At 38.0% G+C, this 20880-nt stretch overlaps 1 protein-coding gene across 1 annotated transcript in view; it reads right to left on the reverse strand.

Moving 5' to 3' along the window:
• Nucleotides 1-20880, reverse strand: part of eys (eyes shut homolog) — a 336214-nt gene that overhangs the window by 162226 nt on the left and 153108 nt on the right. The window contains exons 24-25 of the mRNA XM_047352417.1: nucleotides 16111-16232; nucleotides 12569-12828 (exon numbers count right to left, since the gene is read on the reverse strand). Of these exons, the coding sequence (XP_047208373.1) occupies nucleotides 12569-12828; nucleotides 16111-16232 (382 nt within the window). The remainder of the gene's footprint in view (nucleotides 1-12568; nucleotides 12829-16110; nucleotides 16233-20880) is intronic.

A 20880-nucleotide genomic window follows, 5' to 3' on the forward strand; every position in this document is an offset into this window, starting at 1 on the left:
AACTACAAAAATTAAATTCATTTTTCAGTCATAAAAAAACATCATACCACATAACATTATCATATAATTTTTCTAATTACTCTACACAGTATAGTGTATAGATAGTATAGTATACTATAAGCTTTAGGATGTTATGATGTATGCACTATATGTTCAACACATATTGTTCCATAGCTTACTTTTAGACTATTTGACTTATTTAAAAAATGTATTGGTGTCATGAGGCCTCCATCATGTTTCTTACCAACTTGGATCTGCATACAACCTAGTCATATAGACTGTGTTATATCTCACATTTCTAAAACTAAAGCTACACTGTTGTGTATGCTGTTGTCAGTACTATTTGTGCTGATCTATAGATTTAAAAACATAAAGATCATGCATTTTCTTACAGAGTATGACGTATTCTACAGTTAAAGACTCATGTTTGTTTCGGCATTTTTCTATTTTTTATTAACACTTCGCCTACGCCTCTTGTATGCAGCATTTGTACACACTGGAAACAGAGGTCTCAAAGCTAAGGAAAATATTAACTTTTGGCCTCAGTAATCAAATATTACTAACCTTTTTGTGACCCTTCCCCAATGAGCAAGACACTTTAATTCCAAATGTAACATTTTCTACATAATAATGTTTATTTATGCTCTGTGTGCCTTCACTTTCAAAATTTTAAACAAAACCATTTTTCCTGATTTACATGCAGTGAACATATATACAATGAAAAAGCTTTATTCACTAACTGGTAATAGCAGGCTCTCTCCATCTAAGCCATGCTAAAAGTCCCAGGGTGGTGCCTTGTTCTTTTATACAGTCAGACATACACAAAATATAACTTGCTATCTTAGTTTAGTTTCTTTGTTATATAAAGTTAGTTTATGTAAACTCATGGAACAATATATCTATAAAGATACATATTCACACATATCTTGGCTATTCATTTATGTTAAGTTTTCATTTTAGGGTCACTTTCTTCCATTGTGGTACTGTGGTAGGATGCAACCAGTGCAACAAGTTAAGTTGTGAAATGTCCTCCCATCTAAATATTTCACCGTTAACTGTCAGTGGTATTATAAGAAAGTGGAAGCGAGGAGGATGCTGATGCGCATAGTGCTCAGAGGTCACTGACTTTCTGCAGGGTCTTTCACTAAAGAACCTCAAATTTCATGTGTCCTTCAGATTAGCCAAAAAAGCAGAGCATTAGAGAGCTTGGTCCAATGGCTTTCCATGGTCGAGCAGCTGCATCCAAGCCATACATCACCAAATGCAGCACAACGTGTTGGACGCAGTGGTGTAAAGCACGCCGCCACTGGAATCTAGAGCAGTGGAGGCTAGTTCTTTGTAGTTACGAATCATGCTTCTTCATCTGGCATTCTGATAGGCTTTGCTGGGTTTAGCCTTCAACCTACCTCAGTCTGGGACTCCATGAAAGATCTTACCTCGTGGGGCATCAATGATCACAAGGAAGGTGAATGGGAGAAGGTCAGGTGGTCTGATGAGACAAAAATAGAGTTCTTTGGTCTAAACCAGCATGACAAGGACCCGAAGCACACAGCCAGGGCCACTAAGAAGTGGCTCTGTAAGAAGCATCTCAAGGTCCTGGAGTGGCCCAGCCAGTCTACAGACCTGAACCCAATCGAAAATCTGTGGAGGGAGCTGAAAGTCCATATTGCCCAGCAACAGCCCCAAAACCTGAAGGATTTGGAGAAGATCTGTATGGAGGAGTGGTCCAAAATCATACAGGAAGCGTCTGATATCTATAATTGCAAACAAAGGTTTCTGTACCAAATATTCAGTTTTGTTATACTGATGTATCAAATAAATATGTCATGGAATAAAATGCAAATTAATTAGCTGGATTTTTGTGTTGGGACCCACAGCTATGGTTTACAACATGTGGTACGGACCTTTCTGGAACTTTCAAAATAATTTGCATTACTTCCAGCAACTTAGGAAAGGGGGGGTAACAGCGAACTTCCCATGATGCCACTGCCCGTATAAAACCCCCACCTTTCCAATGGATCGATCTCTTCTACGCGGGTCACCCTGGGGTCTGGACAGAGAGACACAGCGCGCTAATGTCTCTTTGCTGGCAAACAGACATAACTCTTCAAACTGGATCCAAGAGTGTCATATGATTACCGATCATTTGCACCAAATTAAGTGCGAATGAATCACTGTTTGTGTACCTGGTATTCATTCATGAACGGGTTGATTAAAGTACAAGCGTTGCTTGACTTTTCTCTCTGAGATCTATAGAAAGCAAACTGTTTGCAGAGAAATCCCTGCAGAGAAGCTGTCTCTATGACGCCTAGTGGAGTGGTTTCCCAGTCTGGAAGGAGAACAACAGAGACCCCATCCCCGTGGTAACGTGCACTTTGGTCGGCCGACAGAGCGACCATTATTATATTATTAAAATAATATTTTATCTGATCTTGCATTGTGAATGGTTGTCTAAAGGTATGCTGATTATTGCCTAATTCGGTTCCAATACTAAGTTAACTTCAATTTCAGATTCTTCAAGATAATCCTTGGTTCTCAAACATAAACATTGCATGGTAATGTTGCATCATTCTTTTGGTCATGGTTTCAACCATCTTTAATTCACTTGTTTATATTGTACATAGCCCATTAGTCTTCCCTATTCTTTAATTCTGCTTGGTAGTTAGTTGGATTGTTTCTGTATAGTAAAGAGTTTGTTGATTGAGATATGTTTGACTTATAAGTTTACTTATTTTTGTTAATAAATTCTTGTATTTTAAGAAATTGTGTGAATTCATTCCATGTGTGTGCAGAGTTTTGCTGTTCAATAATGTCAGAGCTTGGCTCACCCTTTTCGATTTTGTCCTAATACCACCGCCTTCCTGGGCTGTTATTCACAGGACAACCCTTAACAGGCCGAAATATTATTTGATAAAATATTAAAGTACTAATATTAAATATTAAATAATATATTCAGATTCATAGTCACAACATTTGTTTTTGATATCTCTTAAGATCAAGGTTTGCCTTATTTTATCTTGAATTTGTCTAGCTTTGAGGAATCCTGTGATCATCCTCTATATTACTGGGAAATATATTTTCCAGTCTTCTTGCCATTATTGATGCAAAGAGTCGGTAATCCAGGTTTAATATTGAAATTGGGCAGCATGAACTACATTCGCTTTATCTTTATCCTTTTTCGGAATTACTGAGATTAGGCCTGTCTCCAGGACATAGGTGTTTTTCTGCTTCTAAGTACAAAGATTAAACCTTTTGATAATAGAGGGTATATTGTGTCCCTAACTGCTTTGGATGCATCCCATCACATGCTCAAAGATAAGTCACCAGTGTCATTTTGTTCTAGATAATGCTTATACTCATTTTCAATAAATCTTTTACCTAAAGTATCATTTAATAAACTTATATTGAGCCTCCAGGTTGTAGATTTTCTTTCTGTATCTAAATGTAGGGACAAGTGAACACCTGCATGATCTCATATACTATATCTTTGGTTCCCAAGTTACATTTAGTAATTCTATCTCTGTCCGAATAAAACATAATTAAGTCTGGAATGCTTACTAGAATCAAGAGATGGCTGCAATTGTATATTGCAGTCAGTCAGTCAGTCGTGGGTTGGGGGGAAGCTGGTGCCTATCTCCAGCAGTCTATGGCCAGGAGGCGGGGGTACACCCTGGACAGGTCACCAGTCCATCGCAGGGCAACACACAAACAACCATGCACACACTCATTCACACACCTAAGGGCAATTTAGAGAGACAAATTAACCTAACATGCATGTCTTTGGACTGTGGGAGGAAGCCCGAGTACCCTGTGAGAACCCATGCATGCACGGGGGAGAACATGCAAACTGCATGCAGAATGAGTCGAAAATATTAAACAGTGTTACTGGATTATAGTCAACAAGTCCGGTTACTAAGATATATATCTTCCTTCTTAGTCAGCAATTTGTTTAATTAGCTGGAAAGTTATGTCATTAGAAATTAGTACTGCAATGCCTCTTGCATGTCCGTGTTTATATGATGAGTAATATGTATGTCTATATCCCAGACGTTTCAGCTCTCTATGTTCTTTGTTATTTAAATGTGTCTCCTGCCAGAATATTATGTCCTGTTTTTCCCTTTTCATCTTGGCTGCAATCTTTTTTGTTTTAATTGGCTATTGAAGACCATTAACATTAATGATATTATGTTATATTCCCTGTATGACACTGTATAGTCCTAAATAGACATGTATAATATACATTTTCACTGACCTGAATGAACAAACTGAAAAAGTTGTATTTTAATGTTACTGTTTTTAAGTAGTGCTTACTTTTTATTACTGCTTAAAGTTATTTGTGTTTTTAATTTTGTGTTTTGTGTTTTTAATTTTATTTTCTTCCCTTTGTTTCTTTATTTCCTGCAGCGACTAAAACTTATTTTGTATGGTGCTATACAACTAAAGGTATGTTTCAAGGTTAGGTTCAGTGTTCAAATCTATCAGTTGTTTTTCCTGGCTTTGCTCCACTGTAGTTCATTTGCCAACTGCTTAGTAGGAAGCAATCTCAATCTTGTGGATGTGAAAGCTATCGTAGCGTGCCATGCAAATAAAAGGGTTTGCTCTCCATCTGGTCAGGAGTACCTCAGGGGATATTCTGAGCCATGGAGACTAAGATGGTTTTTGCAAGTAAAAGGACCACACAGTGCTTCTAAAATAATTTACTATGTTATATTGTAGCCTGCTAAGCAAACTGATCTGCTTACCCCTTTGTCAAATCCCTCCCTTTAGCAGTCACATATAGAGATGCACTATTAGAGTTTTTTGGCCAACATCCAGCCTCCAGTTTTGCAAAGCTTTAAACTGCGGATTTTAGCTGATTACTAATGCCTTGAAGACCAACAGACCAGACTAGATTTTCAATCCTTCCAGGCAGAGGTTAGAAGATGAACAGGTTCATTTGGCCTTTCTGACTCAAGAAATGTCAGAAACAAACTTCTTAGTTGAATGAAAATTATTTCAAATCTAAATCTACCTGGGTTATAAGTAATTTTGGGCTTAACTATTAACATTTTTTTCAAACATTTCACTCATACTAAAAACAGCTAACTTTGAGTCTTCTTTCTTCAGTAACAATTTCCATACTGCAGAGTGTTGTTTGCATGATCTGCTCAGTGCTTAGATACAGTGGATTCACTGATAGTCTGGACTGGTAAAATGTATAATTTGCCAATCCCCATTAGCAGTACATTGGTGAATGCAACTCTACTCAAACAGATCAACTAATTGGCATGTAAAAAAACATTAATTAAGATAAAAAAGGTTTTGAGGAACAAATGGACATTGTCCTATTACAGAATTGCCAATAGGGTGGAGGGGTTTGAATACTCCCGTTATCCTTGGGGATGCGTTGTCCAAAGCTATGGTCCCTGGTAGTTTCATTTGGCAAACTGACCTCAAAGGAGAAATCATACTAACAGCTATTCAAAAACCATGATATAGTAAGAACACATGAAACTTCTGGTGGTTGAGCTTCTGCCCCGTTGGGTTTAGCCTATATAGAGAACCGGGAGCCCCCTCTATGTTTCAAGGTTAGGTTCAGTGTTCAAATCTATATGTATGTACATATAATGTCAACACACATGTGACAATATGGTACAGAGTAAAAAATGAAGTGTTGTTTTTTTTTCTTTTGCTGTAGTGACCGACAAGTAACCCTCACCCCATATTATTCCCTAACTCATTTTTAGAGTTCTCTTCTATGAGGTTCACCACTCTGTTGAGGCTCCTCATTAGGAGGAAAACAGAACATGTGTGCCAGTCAGAAAAGATAACTTAAACCTCCTGACAGAGCCTCAGCACATTGTTCGCAAGAACAAAAACTTCCTCTCCATGATCAAAAGGATGACTGCTTCACCTATATTTACTTTGAAAAAAAAAAGGTTCAGCTAGCTTTGGTTTTTGCCCTCCGGGTTCACACAGTGTACCTTTGTAGTCTAAACCCATTCCTATTGTGGCTGAATTGTACTAAAATCTCCAAATGACTGCCTTTTAGATCTTGTAGAACTGACGAGTGCTAAAATTGTCACATCAACCATTTTTTAAAGATTGATAGTTAAATTAAATGTTTTGGGAAAAACCATGACCACACACTTGGCTTTATCAAAATAAAATCTGTGCAGAAAGTCTGAGAAAGAAAGGTCCATTACCCTACTGTTAAAACATGTATGTTTTTTCTGAGGAACCCTGTCACTGATGAGATCGAAGACTGTCAGACAAAACCTTGACAAAACAGATTCTCCAGGTTAGTTTCAACAATTAATTAATCAATCAATCAATCAATTAATTGATCAACTGTGAGGTCACTATTACATTTTAAAGCAGTGTCTGTTTTGTGTAATTTGTTTTCAAATTTAATGTATTAAAACTTGAATTAACACTAAATAGGTTGTGTGAAATTCCAATTAATACAGAAAAAAACTGTTGTAAACAATCTGTCATGCTTTTTTGAGTGAGTTTGATTTAATTTTTTATACTTAATAATGCTTGCCCCCTGTGAAATAATCAGACGTATTAGTCCTAAGTGTGTATTTTTTCGACTACTTCACCTTATTTTTAAGAGGCAACCAGAGTCTACATCTGTGCACCGATAGTGACTACATTTTCTTGATATCTACGTTTTTTTTTTCACATCATAAAATACAGTTACTGTTAAAAACTCAGTTTACAAACTTCTCAAAGTTGGCAACAATGTATTTTTCCACTTGCATGCCACAGTCCCACAATATGGCATGCTGTATGTATGATTGTCAGTTTACAAGCTACGACAACTGAATTTGCAAGATCAGGCTTCATGCCAAAATCCAGTAGCTGAGTCCAAGTTTTATGGGTGATACTCCTACACAGGCTGATGCCAAAGTAAAGAAACTACATGCTTTACTTAGAGAAAAACATGTTTCCTCTCTTGCTGATTGATTCTACTACCTGGCTCTGCTCCACTCATCTGATTGGTTAAAGGCAACCCATGATAAACGATGTAGACAAAAGGTTCAGCCAATCACCTACTGGAAGCTTATACACAGTGCATTTCCATACAGTCTCAATGGACATTTTTGCAGCTGGTTTCTAGTACCAAACTATCAGAAGCAGTAGAATACATTAAGTGTCTAAAGCAGAGAAAAAAGTGCTATGACATTATAGGAACAAAATGTCATAAAGTTTACCTATAATGAAAATTATTTTAAATTTCTAAAATGTGAGTCCTCAAGCTCAAGTAAAGCACTAATATTAAGTTTTAATTCTCATTTTAAAGCTTGAAAGGGTTTCATTTTAAATTATTTTTTTGTTTATTTGAAAGGGACATGCAGATTAATAAACACCAGTAACAGCTACAGATGTAAATATGCCGGAGTTAGCAAGACAGCTAATCTCCACTGACAGGAGGAGGCAGGGACTTTGAGCTGGATGCGCTTCTGGTGGAGGTTGTCTGGGTTGATGGTGTTGAAGGCCGAGCTGAAGTCCACAAACAGGATCCCGGCTGGTGGTCGAGGTGTTGCAGGATAAGGTGTAGTCCCAAGTTGACTGCATCATCTGCTGACCTGTTGGACCAGTAGGCAAACTGCAGGGGGTACAGCAGGGTGTCTGTGATGCCCTTCAGATGCTTCAACATCAGTCGTATAAAGGATTTCATGACCACAGGCCTGAAGTCATTTAATCCAGTGGTGGTGGGCTTCTTGGGTACTGGGATGATGGTGGAGCGTTTGAAGGAAGAGGGAACCTCACACATCTCCATTCACTTGATCTCAGTGAAGATGGGTGCCAGTTGGCCGACGCAGGCTCTCAGGCAAAGGGAGTGTTTTAGGTTTAGTTAGATCTTTTGGTCCTTAGCTATCATTGATGTTTGCTTCTGTTACCCCAATTATGTGTAAATGGTCTCGCCAAATCACAATATAAGTTACCCTTTTGTGAGCTAAGGTGTGTATACTTTGTTTGCCCAGTTCAAATTCTGTAAGAGGCGTTTTGAGTAGACTTATATTTCGCTGACCTCTTTTATGGGCCCAATAATTATATTTTGAACTTTGTCAATTTTTAAACAATTTTCGGGTGAATTAAAGACCCACTTTGAAGATATTTTTTTCTGTGTCCTTGATGCCTTCATTGCTTGGTCCTCCCACCCCTTTTTCCCAAAGACAGCAAGGTTGAGCTTTAGGCCTCCATGACCTTAATCAAGATAAAGCCGGTACACTACACATAGCTACAAGCGCTCTTTGATCTCTTACTACTATAACACTGTTTTTTGTACTTTACACCCAAGGTCTATGCATTTTCTTTTTACATTTCAGTAAAAACAAAAAAGTGAACCAAATTACAATAGGAGTCAAATAACTGGCAATAGTCAATGTGTGATCTCCATCTACAGAATGTGGCATGCAATTAGCCTTCAACATTAAATCTGCAGACATATGGAGACATATTTTTTAATCTAATTAGACATGGGAATACTGTGAGGCCAAAACAATCCGCTCGACTTTTAATCTATATTGAATGGTAAATAAGTCAAGTTACAAGTTGTATAACAGCTCTGTGACTGTTATGTAGGTTGGATTTATGGTGAATAATAAGGAAGAGTAGTGAGTCACAGTCGCTTGTGTGAAGAAAAAACGTCCAAGCCCACGCAAAGCTCTTGTTGTAATGTATGCAGCCAGTTCCCAATTTCCTATTCCTCTCCAAGGAACCTTTCTGAAACTAAACCAGCAGCTCTATTTATATTTGGCAACAACTCTTTCATCTCTATGCAGAGAAAGCCATTAGTTACAGCACAACCTCTTAAAATCCTAACCTGTATGACAAGAAGTTGGAAAGTTAAAAAAGGTTCATTTTAATTTCTAATATATGAATGTCTGATAAACCTTCTAACAGAGGATTTAAACTAAAACTAACAATTATCATTGCGTTCCCTGACTGTAAGGCGTTTTATACAATAGCCACAAAATTTTGATATATTAAATAATTTAGCATAAAACAACATTACCATTTCTGATGTTTTTACAACAGTACCAAATTATGTTTTTTGGATGGGATCCTGTGTTTGGTGGGTTGGAATGGGATGGTGAGAAGTGAGAGGGAAGGTGAAAGACCTGTTGTGCTAAAAGTCAATAAAAACATTTTCTTTTAAAATTTCTTACAGTAATCTTTATTATCAATAATTACCTATAGCACTAACATATGTGCATAAAAGCTAGGGACCAGAATGATAAGAATGTGCCATACAGTTGTGGTTGTGAATGGTTCTCCCATTCAATACTGAGGCACCTGTTTGCAAAATAAATTTTTAAATTGCCAATATGTCTTATTTCTTCAAACTTCAATCATTCCAATCCAATAAACAACACCAAACAAGAGTCAATAGCAGAACAAGGTGTTTGGCATTGGAAGAAAGGAATTGGTAAGTTTATCATAGGAACAACACACATATTCAGCTCTGCTGCTAAATACAAACACAATTTACAGAGTCATTCAATAAATTATTAATATTATTATATAAAAAAAGACAATACTATTGAAAAGTTCATTTGTTTCAGTAACTCAATTCAGTACGTGCAACACATTTTATAGATTAATTACACACAGGCTGGTGTTTTTAAGGCTTAATTTGTTTTAACTATAAACTGAGGATTTTTCACTTGGCAGTTAAATATATACAGTAATGTGCAAAAGGTTTAGACAGGTGTGAAAAAATGCTGTAAACAAAGAATGCTTTCAAAAATGAAAGTGCTAATCATTTATTTTCATCAATCAACAAAATGCAGTTAAAGAACAAAAGAGAAATCTAAATCAAATCAATATTTGGTGTGACCACCCTTTGCTTTCAAAAGAGCATCAATTCTTCTAGGTACGCTTGCACACAGTTTTTGAAGGAACTTGGCTGGTAGGTTGTTTCAAACATCTCGGAGAACTAACCACAGATCATCTGTGGATGTAAGCTTTCTCACATCCTTCTGTCCCTTCATTTAATCCCAGACACACTCAATGATGTTGATATCAAGCCTCTGTGGGGGCCATACCATCACTTCCAGTTATTCTTGTTCTTCTTTATGCTGAAGATAGTTCTTGATGACTTTGGCTGTATGTTTAGGTTCACTCAACTAGCATTTTGGAAATAAAAAATAAATTATCTTTTTTTATTTACGAAAGCATTCTTCGTTTACAGCATTTTTTCACACCTGCCTAAAACTTTTGCACAGTACTATATATATATATATATATATATATATATATATATATACACACACACACACACACACACACCGGCCACTTTATTAGGTACACCTTGCTAGTACCGGGTTTGGACATCCTTGTGCCTTCAAAACTGCCTTAATCCTTCGTGGAATAGATTCAACAAGGTACTGGAAACATTCCTCAGAAAGTTTGGTCCATATTGACATGATAGCATCACATAGATGCTGCAGATTTGTCGGCTGCACATCCATGATGCGAATATCCCGTTCCACCACATCCCAAAGGTGCTCTATTGGATTGAGATCTGGTGACTGTGGAGGCCATTTGAGTACAGTGAACTCATTGTCATGTTCAAGAAACCAGTCTGAGATGATTCGTGCTTTATGACATGGCGCGATACCCAGCTGGAAGTAACCATCAGAAGATGGGTACACTGTGGTCATAAAGGGATGGACATGGTCAGCAACAATACTCAGGTAGGCTATGGTGTTGACACGATGCTCAATTGGTACTAAGGGGCAAAAAGTGTGCCAAAACAAATATCCCCCAAACCATTACAACACCACCACAAGCAGCCTGAACCGTTGATACAAGGCAGGATGGATCCATGCTTTCATGGTGTTGACGCCATATTCCAACCCTACCATCCGAATGTCGCATCAGAAATCGAGACTCATCAGACCAGGCAACGTTTTTCCAATCTTCTATTGTCCAATTTTGGTGAGCCTGTGCGAAGTGTAGCCTCAGTTTCCTGTTCTTAGCTGACAAGAGTGGCACCCGGTGTGGTCTTCTGCTGCTGTAACCCATCTGCCTCAAGGTTCCACGTGTTGTGCGTTCAGAGATGCTCTTCTGCATGGCTTGGTTGTAACGAGTGGTATTTGAGTTACTGTTGCCTTTCTATGTGCTCGAACTAGTCTGGCCATTCTCCTCTGACCTCTGACATCAACAAGGCATTTGCGACCACAGAACTGCCGCTCACTGGATAATTTCTCTTTTTCGGACCATTCTCTGTAAACCCTAGTGATGGTAGTGTGTGAAAATCCCAGTAGATCAGCAGTTTCTGAAATACTCTGACCAGCCCGTCTGGCACCAACAACTAAGCCACGTTCAAAGTCACTTAAATCACCTTTCTTCCCCATTCTGAGGCTCGGTTTGAAGTGCAGCAAATCGTCTTGACCATGTCTACATGCCTAAATGCATTGAGTTGCTGCCATGTGATTGGCTGATTATAAATTTGTGTTATAAGCAGTTGGACAGGTGTACCTAATAAAGTGGCTGGTGACTGTATATATCTATATATATATATATATATCTATATATATATATATATATATATATATATATATATATATATATATATATATATATATATATATATATATATATATATATATTTATATGTATGTATGTATCTATGTATGTATAGGGGTCACTGACCCGTAGAGAAAAGTAGAGTGAAAAGTGCCAGTTTCAAAAGTGGCATGCCAGTTTCATCAAATGCCCTACAAAGGCGCTAAATGTCATATTCTGGATTTATTGACAAGATATTTTATGAAGTTATGAAAATGAGTGGACATGTATGTGGTTGTAACATAGTTCTTGTGTCTGTGTCGGGGAAAACAGTAAACAATTATATCCCCAAATCTTTGCCGTAGTTGTGTTTTCTTTGACAGTGTGACTGAGTGCTCTAAAAGCAGCAGCCTGTTATCAATATTACAGTAAGCAGTTGATAGCGGTGATCTGGTAAGCAATTGAATGCCGAGCTCTGCTTCTTCTTCTTTGGTTGCAAACAACAGATGCCTACCGCCACCTATTGTACATGTGGGTGTGGCCTAATATCAGCAAAACTATAATTTTCATGCATTCAAATTTGAAATAAAAACATGCAATACATTAAAAAAGCCATTGTTAAAGACAGAAAGCCACTACTTTGTTTAGTCATGTGTCAATTTGAAGTATTTAAAGTAGTTCAAAGTCCTTTTAGAAAACTACAAAGAAATAAAAAAATAATTCTGGTGGCAAATTCCACTGTTTTACTGGCATGCCACTTCTATCTGGCGGCATATTCCACTTTTTTACTGGTATGCCACTTCTATCTGGTGGCATATTCAAATTTTTTACCAGATAAAACTCCAGAATTCAGTAGTATTGGTTTCATGTCTGTTAATAAAGTAACTTTTAATAGAAAACCTATTGCATTTCAGATGGAAGGTAAATAAAGCATATATTTTTTCTATGCTTCGTAAAATTAAGCTTTACAGCAAGAATTTACATAAATATGTCTTGTAATGGCTTGAAATAGGGAAAAATTATAGCACTATGGCTATGAGGCTGGTGCAAAGTGTTCACTCACCAGCTGGGCATCTGCAGAAGGCTGTACCATTGGAGCGTGTCAGGCAGGTGGAGTTGTGTAGGCAGGGGTTGTGGAGGGAGTCACAAGGGTCATAAGGCAGGTCACACAAGAGGCCAGTGAAGAACGGAGGACAGGTGCAGAAGAACTCCCCAGGTATGTCTGACTGTATGCACTGAGCTCCATTTAGACAGGGTCCAGAATCACATTCATTCACATCCTCTGCACAGCCCACACCTGTCCAGCCCGGTGAACATAAACACCTTGGATAAAACAAAGGGGAGACATGGCACTGTAGATGTAATTTGTTAACAATAAAAAACTATTCCTAAATAATTTACAGTCAGTACTTGAGTATGTTGTACTGCCTGGTACAATCTTTTTAAAACTACAGTATTCTGTAATTCCAGTATTAATTCTCTTTGAACTTGTTTACCTATTTCACATTACAGCTACACACTTTGTAGTATTTTATTTGGATTTATGTTAAAGATCACTATAAAGTAGCACATACTTGCTAATTACAAGGAAAAAGTTGGTACAAGGTTCATGGTTTCACTTTGTTTTAATAAAAATCTGAAGAGTGTGACTCTCAGCCATCTTTATTCTGACACCTCAAACTTCCATGGAACTAATTGCCCTCAGAAGTCACCTAATAATTAAATAAGGCCCCCCTAGATGTTCTGTGCCCAGTTTATGCAAGGGCACAGAACATACATAAACATACATAAAAATGTGCTTTTATTGTGGCAGAATTATGCTGTGAGAATGTTTTTTTTTCAACAGGGATAGGGAAGCTTATAGGAGGCAACTGGAAGATGGATGGACCTAAATACAGGGCAGGCCAAAGACCTAAGAGTGGGGCAGGACAACAACCCTAAACATACACTGAGATACAATGGAATGGTTTAGAACAAAGCATATTGATGTGGCTCAGAAGCACAGAATTTCCCAATTAAAGAGCAAACCTAAATTCAATTGACGATGTATAGAAAGACTTTGAAATTGATGTTCACAGACCCATAGAAATCTAAAATAGTTTGATTGGGCAGGGATAACAGAGTTAGCACTACGTGCTGAACACAAATACACACTACACTACTGTGGATGAGACACATTTTCTTTGTAAAAAAATTTAAAAACTATGAGGCTGTTTTCTTTATGCGTCACAATTAAGCACTACTTTGTGTTTAGTATATCACAGTAAATTCTAATAAAATACATTGAAGTTTGCACTTGCCACATGATGGCAATTTATAAAAGGTTCAAATTTGTATGAATACATGCTGTTGTAGATAATGTGAGGTATTTTACATTTTAACCATATGCCACATTCTCTTGCATGCAAGTACAGGTCCTTCTCAAAATATTAGCATATTGTGATAAAGTTCATTATTTTCCATAATGTCATGATGAAAATTTAACATTCATATATTTTAGATTCATTGCACACTAACTGAAATATTTCAGGTCTTTTATTGTCTTATTACGGATGATTTTGGCATACAGCTCATGAAAACCCATAATTCCTATCTCACAAAATTAGCATATCATTAAAAGGGTCTCTAAACGAGCTATGAACCTAATCATCTGAATCAATGAGTTAACTCTAAACACCTGCAAAAGATTCCTGAGGCCTTTAAAACTCCCAGCCTGGTTCATCACTCAAAACCCCAATCATGGGTAAGACTGCCGACCTGACTGCTGTCCAGAAGGCCACTATTGACACCCTCAAGCAAGAGGGTAAGACACAGAAAGACATTTCTGAACGAATACGCTGTTCCCAGAGTGCTGTATCAAGACACCTCAGTGGGAAGTCTGTGGGAAGGAAAAAGTGTGGCAGAAAACGTTGCACAACGAGAAGAGGTGACCGGACCCTGAGGAAGATTGTGGAGAAGGGCCGATTCCAGACCTTGGGGGACCTGCGGAAGCAGTGGACTGAGTCTGGAGTAGAAACATCCAGAGCCACCGTGCACAGGCGTGTGCAGGAAATGGGCTACAGGTGCCGCATTCCCCAGACCTGGGCTACAGAGAAGCAGCACTGGACTGTTGCTCAGTGGTCCAAAGTACTTTTTTCGAATGAAAGCAAATTCTGCATGTCATTCGGAAATCAAGGTGCCAGAGTCTGGAGGAAGACTGGGGAGAAGGAAATGCCAAAATGCCAGAAGTCCAGTGCCAAGTACCCACAGTCAGTGATGGTCTGGGGTGCCGTGTCAGCTGCTGGTGTTGGTCCACTGTGTTTTATCAAGGGCAGGGTCAATGCAGCTAGCTATCAGGAGATTTTGGAGCAGTTCATGCTTCCATCTGCTGAAAAGCTTTATGGAGATGAAGATTTCATTTTTCAGCACGACCTGGCACCTGCTCACAGTGCCAAAACCACTGGTAAATGGTTTACTGACCATGGTATCACTGTGCTCAATTGGCCTGCCAACTCTCCTGACCTGAACCCCATAGAGAATCTGTGGGATATTGTGAAGAGAATGTTGAGAGACTCAAGACCCAACACTCTGGATGAGCTAAAGGCCGCTATCGAAGCATCCTGGGCCTCCATAAGACCTCAGCAGTGCCACAGGCTGATTGCCTCCATGCCACGCCGCATTGAAGCAGTCATTTCTGCAAAAGGATTCCCAACCACGTATTGAGTGCATAACTGTACATGATTATTTGAAGGTTGACGTTTTTTGTATTAAAAACACTTTTCTTTAATTGGTCGGATGAAATATGCTAATTTTGTGAGATAGGAATTTTGGGTTTTCATGAGCTGTATGCCAAAATCATCTGCATTAAGACAATAAAAGACCTGAAATATTTCAGTTAGTGTGCAATGAATCTAAAATATATGAATGTTAAATTTTCATCATTACATTATGGAAAATAATGAACTTTATCACAATATGCTAATATTTTGAGAAGGACCTGTATAATGCCATACACTATCCACAGACTTCTGTCCTGTATCTTTGTGTAAGACATTGTAGGAAATTTGCAGGTTAATTGCACAGGTGGTCAGAGAAGCTTTTAATTCTGGATAGCTGAATGTAGGACACCAAAGGTTAGAGTGCTGAGTGGGGATTAAAAAAGAATGCTTGCATGCTTAACATAGACAGAGGGATCGGGCATAGAGAAACAGAATACAAAAGTGTATATGTGTGTGAGTGAATTTAAAGTACCTGCTCTAAAGCCAGGAGGATATTTCACTTAGTGACAGTGAGTGCTCGACAACTGGAAACCACTCCACAATGCATTCTTGTCCAATCCCCAACTTTTCCACCTGAAGCACTTTTACGTTTCCCCAGCGACAGTGGGGCATAAGCCGAAGCTGCAAAACTGGCTTTCTTCTCCGATGAGTCTCAGATCCCCTGAGACCCTTTCATGCTGTGAGCAATTGGTTATCTCATTTGTTTTACCTGCCAGCTGCAATTCATTATTCCCATTGTCAGTGGAAGGATATTATACTATCTCTAAACAGCTTCTTTTTATGCATCTATTAAATATCTGATGCGACCCATGAGAACTGTGCCCTCGAGCCAAATAGCAAAACCTACTTGTAGTCATCAAGAAGGTCTGTGCAGGTGGCGTTGTTTTTGCAAGGCAGCGACAAACATTCATCAATTTGTTGTTGGCAGTACTTCCCCTCCCAGCCTGGATGACACACGCACTCATAGCTCTGCAACACAAAATTGGAAACACTACTAGATCAACAGAGGAACATCTTGACACATCTGCACTTGGTACTGAAGGTGTTTTAGGCAAAGATAAGCACTTTAATTCAATTCAATTCAAAGATACTTTATTGATCCCCAAGGGGAAATTAGAATTCCAGTACAACCCATCCAAACATACATCATGACACAAGACAAGAGGGGGACGGGTCACTGAGGCTTTGCTGCCCTTGTTAGATGAGAAAAGAGGCCACATTAGGTAAGTAGAGGGAAAAAATTATTTTTCACACTTTATCCTTAGCAGGATACAGTTTGAGATTGCAAAAAACCTCAGCACAAAGAAGCAACAAGTTTACAAAACAACATCATGCCAGTAACGGTGAAGGTGGTGTGAAGGGGTGCATATGTTTATCTTGAGCATGTGTGTGTGTGCAAGTAAGTCCATGAAGCACTGTCACAGAGGCCATTGTCCTTGATGGTACGTTGGAATGTTCATCAACCGGCCACAAAATTCTGAGCAGGTCCACAGATGTCCTCAGAGAAGGGAGGGGGCAGAGCGTCATGTTTACATAACTTCCAGGAGAGGTTGAAGATAGCCAGCCATCAAGGCCGTACAGGGGAGCCAGATTCAGAAAAAAAACAATAATTATTTGGGTTAGGCTGACTCTTAATTTTCCGTCAGCCTTGAGAGTCTCGCTGGTGCTTCTCAAAGGTGAATCCAAACAGCCAAATCCCTGGTCTTTCGCCAGATCCGAGCGAACAACTTTCTCCAAGATTTATCCCATTTCAGGAATCGCAACCTGCCTGCGATCCTAAGGATCACATCCAGTCTGCGATTCATCTCACGTAACATCTCATTTAAGACATTATCACATCTTTGAATGGAATGTGTATACATGTAGAAGCTGTTCATTAATTTGTTATATCACAGATATTACATCCCACTAATTTCTTCATCTGTTTATGCATTACAATTAAAACAAGAAGTGATGCAACCCTTAAAACGTTAAAAAAACATTCTGAACAAAAACAAACACTGCAGAATAAAACTTCCTACTCATGAACAAATAATCTTCCCTGCGGAAATCTGTTTTAACTGAAAGAGTCATGGTTGTCTTACATTTTTTCTGTTACCACTATGCAGATGTATTCCTCCTACTCTCCACCCTACGGACAACATGAAAGCCTGTTTTTTTTTTTTCAAGGCCACTTAACATACATCATATGAGATGTAATGTAATATTACAGCTGTGCTTTCTGATTGGGAAAGGTTGTTACCAGCAAACAATTACAGCCTAAATGTATATGTGTATTATGATTTTGGGAGATTTTGTGTCATAGATTGTCTCCACATTTCTAAAATCATGTGGTTTTGAATCAGTATGTGGACAACTTGTCAATCATATTTGCATTATGCATTATGGCAATAAATCACAGCATGGAAGATAAATGGTTTGTGTGCATTACTTTTTAATGTGCAAGGTTAATTGAAATGCATCTTTGTATGCATTATTAAGGATAGCACATGGTAAAGTGATGTTGAGAATCGTTATTTGCCAGGGTCCTGTTGAAAGGTCTAAAGCAACTTTTGGCTGAATGCATATTAATCTTTATTTCATGCACTGGAGGGAAGCCTTTAAACTTTGTTATAATTTGCACAATATAGGCTCAAAAGGCAGAGAGGGAAAAGGCCGTCATCTTGTGAAAAATTGGATACCTTTAGGAGACTCCAATTCCTTACCCCTGGCAAAAGAACATAATCTCATTTTTGCTGCTAAGTCACCTTCAGGGACTGCAATTTTCCAAAATAAGCTAAAGCTCCACAGGACATTGTGTTCGCAGAGACAAATAGATGCACTGTAAACAAGACTGTAAAAGGGGTTTCCAAAAACCGGCCCTATTTGAATAATGAGGTTATGAAAACTATTCCCAACATTAGGAGTAAAAAAATATGTATTGAGATGTCATTCCATTCTGCATATCATGTCCAGGTCCATTCAGTTTTAGGTGATTTTAGTGGATTTTTGGAAATGAGCAACAGCAAGACTTTGCTGCTGCAATAATTGGGAAATCCATCCACTTTGTTTCTTGTAAAATGTGCCATGAATAACAAATATGTTTTGTCTTAAACTTATTATTGAATTCCTTTAATATCTTTTTTCTTGAAACCCAAGTGTTCCTATGCTGAAACCTGTCAAAGTTTTCAAAGTGTGTGTTTTGTAGGCTAGTTCACAACATTTCAGTAAAATGGAGGAACGCCTCTGCATGTATTTTAAGGTAACACCTCGAACATACTGCCTCCTTGTGTGACATTATAAAAAAAAATTAAATCAGCCAACACATCAGGAGGAGAATTGTGGACCTCTGCAAGTTTGCTTTATCCTTGGGTATAATTTCCAGATACCTGAAGGTGCGAAAAAAAGGAGGAAACTTGCAAGCTTGAGAACACCATCTAAAATGTGAAGTACAGGGGTGGCGGCATTGTATTAGGGATGTTTCATTACAGGACAGAATGGTGCACTTCACAAAATGTTTGACATCATAGATATATATTTTGTCATTTATAAATGGCATTATAGAAAACACCATTATGTTGAAATATTGAAACAACCTCTCAAAACACCGGCTAAGAAGGCAAAGCTTGGGCAAAAATGGGTTTTCCAAATGGCACAAATCCTACCACAATATTTACAAAGTTGATTAAGAACAAAGTCAGCGTTTTGGATCGGCTGTCACATTGTCCTGATGAGTCTAAGTGAAAAGTTGTAAACAGAGCTAAAAAGCTGTGTGGGCAAGACAGCTTACGTTAAACCTAACTCAGTTATACCAGTTTTGTACCCAAAACCTGAAGGCAGTTTGACCAAAGACTATGGAAATGTATGTAAACTACACTTTTGTAGATTGACTATGGAGTATAAAAATATATTAGTTGGTTAACTAGCTGGGTTTTCACAGTCGAGTATAATTAAATACTGGTAATGATATGGCTTGTTTATGTGAATTTCAGCAATTTCATGCCTTACAATTGGGCTTGAATTATTTTAATAAAAAAACTGAGTTGTCTGCTCTCTAATTTCATGTAATTAATCTGGAATATATGTGAGAAATACATCTTGGGATTTCTTTGTTGTTGTCAGTGACATCTGTCTGCTCAAATTCAAAACATTGAGAACTAGCCTTTTTAAACATTTCATAATTTGTTGATGCTTTATTCTTGATGACTTATTGTGCATAAGGAAGAAGAGGAAAAGCAAAGTCAAAGCCTTTGTTTCTGACATATCTGTGTCAGCACTGCAATCTGTCTGCAAATAAGCAGCTGTTGGAAAGAGACCCCTGGTACTCATGCACACCACTGAACCGCATGCAGGCTCCCAAGGTATTTTTGCAGCTGCAAATCAATGGGACCGGTTCTAAATGCAAATAAATAACTACAGAGGGCCAACTGTGACTTGAAAACAAAGTCTCAACATGCTCTGAAAAAGATCATTTTATATTTTCATTTAAAACTGGAACAATGTGATACTCATCCTGTCTTGAAAAAAACACTTCTCCATAATATATGTTTATTCAAATGTAAATTTGCATATTTTCTTTAAGATCAGTCTTATTTGTCCTGTACTGGCAAGTCTACCGTGACATTAGAGTCTCTGGTATGGGAATATTGGAAATAGTGTTTGGGCTCTGTGTGATTGTGGGATGAAGTCTCCATGAATTTACAGTTTCTCCCACAAAAAACATCAGACCTCATTAGATTAGTGTTAGAAGAGTCTGGCAAGTAACTGAACACATCAAACCCTCAGCAGTATATTTTGAAACCCTCCTTTTGCATGACCTACTGCTACATTTTGGTCAAGTGGAAAATGCTGTAGGCATGTGAAGTGTAAATTAACCACCATTTAAGTGCAAGTAAGCTTTTTCTTTTTTTATAGAGCCCTGTTGTGATAAGAAGTGTGATGGTTTTCACTTGCCTATTTTCTAACTGGATCACTGAGATAAACTAGATTTTGAGCAGCTATACGTTCACTACATGCAGCCTGCAACAAACGGATGCAACAATTTGCTTCAAGTTCAATGCGGTGTATGCACCAGAGAGAATGTTTCAGTAAATATCAAACTTACTATAAGACCTATTTACACATAGGTATGGGAGGCCCCATGAGACAAAACTTACAATTGCTCTTACATGCTTACATATGCTCTCTCACAAATATAACTATTCACTTGCATAAAGACAACCAAATCTTCTCACAAACATTGCTGTAATCTCAATTTCTCACACAAACACTACCAAACTCTCTTACAAACACTATCAAACTGTCTTACATATACCACCAAACCTTCTTACATATACTACCAAACCTTCTTACATATACCACCAAACTCTCTTACATTTATCACCAAACTCTCTTACATTTACCACCAAACTCTTTCAAACACTATCAAACTCTCTTATATATACTATCAAACTCTCTTACATATACCACTGTTGGGACCCACAGCCATGAGTTAAAACAGGAAATGTGGTACAGACTTTTCTGGAACTTTCAAAATAAATTGCATTAACCTACTTCCGGCACAACTTATATACCACCAAACTCTCTTACATATACCACCAAACTCTCTTATGTATGACACCAAACTCTCTTACATATG

This window comes from Girardinichthys multiradiatus, chromosome 22 (genome assembly GCF_021462225.1).
Source record: "Girardinichthys multiradiatus isolate DD_20200921_A chromosome 22, DD_fGirMul_XY1, whole genome shotgun sequence".
NCBI lineage: Eukaryota > Metazoa > Chordata > Actinopteri > Cyprinodontiformes > Goodeidae > Girardinichthys > Girardinichthys multiradiatus.